We start from the raw sequence: 1,907 nt of genomic DNA on the forward strand, positions 1-1,907 counted from the left end.
AAAAAAATCCATGCACATCTGACATAAGTAAATATAACATAATGCACAAAACATTTGTTTTATCTGAGTGCCAAATACAGAAGTTTCAATCCCCATGTTTTCATGTTATTTGTCCAACAGAAGGCGAGATGCGCCTATAACCATCTTTGAAAACACAGAACTGTACACGGTAAAATGTTGCACGTTGAACTTTTTCATAATGTGCATTTTACTTTACTTTGGCTTCACTTTGACTTCGTGTTTTCTTTTGCAGCAAGCAGAACAGATTGAGCCATACGAAGTCTTCATGCAAACAGAGAATTCAATTTACGATCTCTAACATGTTAAAATTTAACATGCATACTATTTATTTAAATGTCTGAAGAGGGGTGATGCACATTAAGGAGTAATGTATTGTTATTAATGTTATTATTATTATTTCACAATACAAATTAAAGCAGAAGCTGCTGTATACAAATCAGTGTTGCTTTGCTATCTGTTTTGTATGACTACATGTTATTTTAATGTTTTAAAGTTCATGTTTAATGTTTCAAACTTTGAAATTAAAGCTGAAATGTTTTAAAGCGTACTGTGTTGTATAACAGAATTAAACAATTGGACTTTTGGACTTTTTAAAAATCACATATTCAGTTTGTCAAATACCTTCAATGCTGTGGTAGCAGTACAGTAATAATCAAAAGTTTCTTAAAGTTTAATGTAAACTTTAAGAAACCGGATGTCATCTTGACGCACTTTGAGATTTCACTGTAAACCACTGTGTGACACAATAATCACCAGTGACACACGTAGAGGTTGTTGTTTTTTTTGCAGGTGTAAATGAGTTGTTGCTTTGACTGATCACCATCATCATGCTTCCTGTATCAAGTTCCTGTCCTTACGCACTCATTTGCACTTCAGTTACCTTCAACATGCAGATCATCACCTACAGACCCCCTGAGCACAAATGTTTGACGGCCCCTGGATTTTATTCTTCAGACTTTTTTCCCCTCTTCAACAATTAGCAATAGCATACATGCCATTACATAAATAAATACAGAAAAGCTTATAATGATAATAATTCAGGGTTGCAGGATGGTGAGTGGTCAGTCTGTCAGAGGGTAAACACTGCATTAACCTGCTCATTTGTTATTCTTGTTTAAACTCTTAAAACTCAATACGAATACATTCATATTTTGGCATCTTGCGAGTGCTCTTATCCAAATTTACATGGCAAACTGAGCCACATTAGAACTTACATGACATATCAAAAGTCACTCAGTTTGTCAGAGGATGGTGTGGCAATAATTTTTACATAGCATAAAATACTGAAGATGCTAAAAGCCCAAATGTCTCAACACCATCAAACAAACAGGTTTTTACTACATTTATATATTTATGATATATTGCTTTTAAGATTAAGGCAACTTGTGGGGATTGCAGAATACAATACAATGCTTTGAAGCCACACGATGGCCATATTGTTTTGTGGAGGAGATTACTAAAGACAAGCAAATATGGCTTTTGAAGTAGCGCCTGCATGCATACGTTAAAGACACAGAGGTTTTTGTGGGCCAGGAGTGAGAGAGGCCGAGGGAGCTGTGGTGAAGCGATAAGCTCAGAGTTTCAGTATGACTCAGGTTTCCTGACAATACTTGGACCGGCCTGTGTGAACCAGTTTTGCAGTCTATACGTTAAGGCTTCAGAAACCACTATCATACACACTGCTAAAAAGAAGTTATTGCTCAGGGTTTTTTTTAATAGCAGTTGAAATAATAGTAATAATATGCAACACACATGACAAGACCTCCACCTCCAATGTACAGGAAGTAAACTGGGAGGATACAAGTATACCAACTTCTGTTGGTAGCACCAGAGAGGCAACTTTCCATCTCCCAAAGGTTAGTCTCCATTGCAGATAATGAAACACC

At 36.1% G+C, this 1,907-nt stretch overlaps 1 protein-coding gene across 2 annotated transcripts in view; it reads left to right on the forward strand.

The window, feature by feature from the left end:
• The window catches only part of LOC121813082, a 2,171-nt gene extending 1,535 nt beyond the window's left edge, over positions 1-636 (forward strand). Inside the window, exons 4-5 of one of the 2 annotated variants that reach the window (XM_042216579.1) lie at positions 121-169; positions 254-635. In XM_042216579.1, coding sequence (XP_042072513.1) covers positions 121-169; positions 254-319 — 115 coding nt within the window. In that variant the 3' untranslated portion in view covers positions 320-635. Of the gene's footprint in view, positions 1-120 lie in introns of both variants that reach the window. The other variant, XM_042216575.1, reaches the window with a different exon arrangement.
• The last annotated feature ends 1,271 nt before the right edge of the window (positions 637-1,907 follow it).

Source organism: Haplochromis burtoni, unplaced genomic scaffold (assembly GCF_018398535.1).
Source record: "Haplochromis burtoni strain Fernald_Lab_line unplaced genomic scaffold, NCSU_Asbu1 Contig_1124, whole genome shotgun sequence".
Classification (NCBI taxonomy): domain Eukaryota; kingdom Metazoa; phylum Chordata; class Actinopteri; order Cichliformes; family Cichlidae; genus Haplochromis; species Haplochromis burtoni.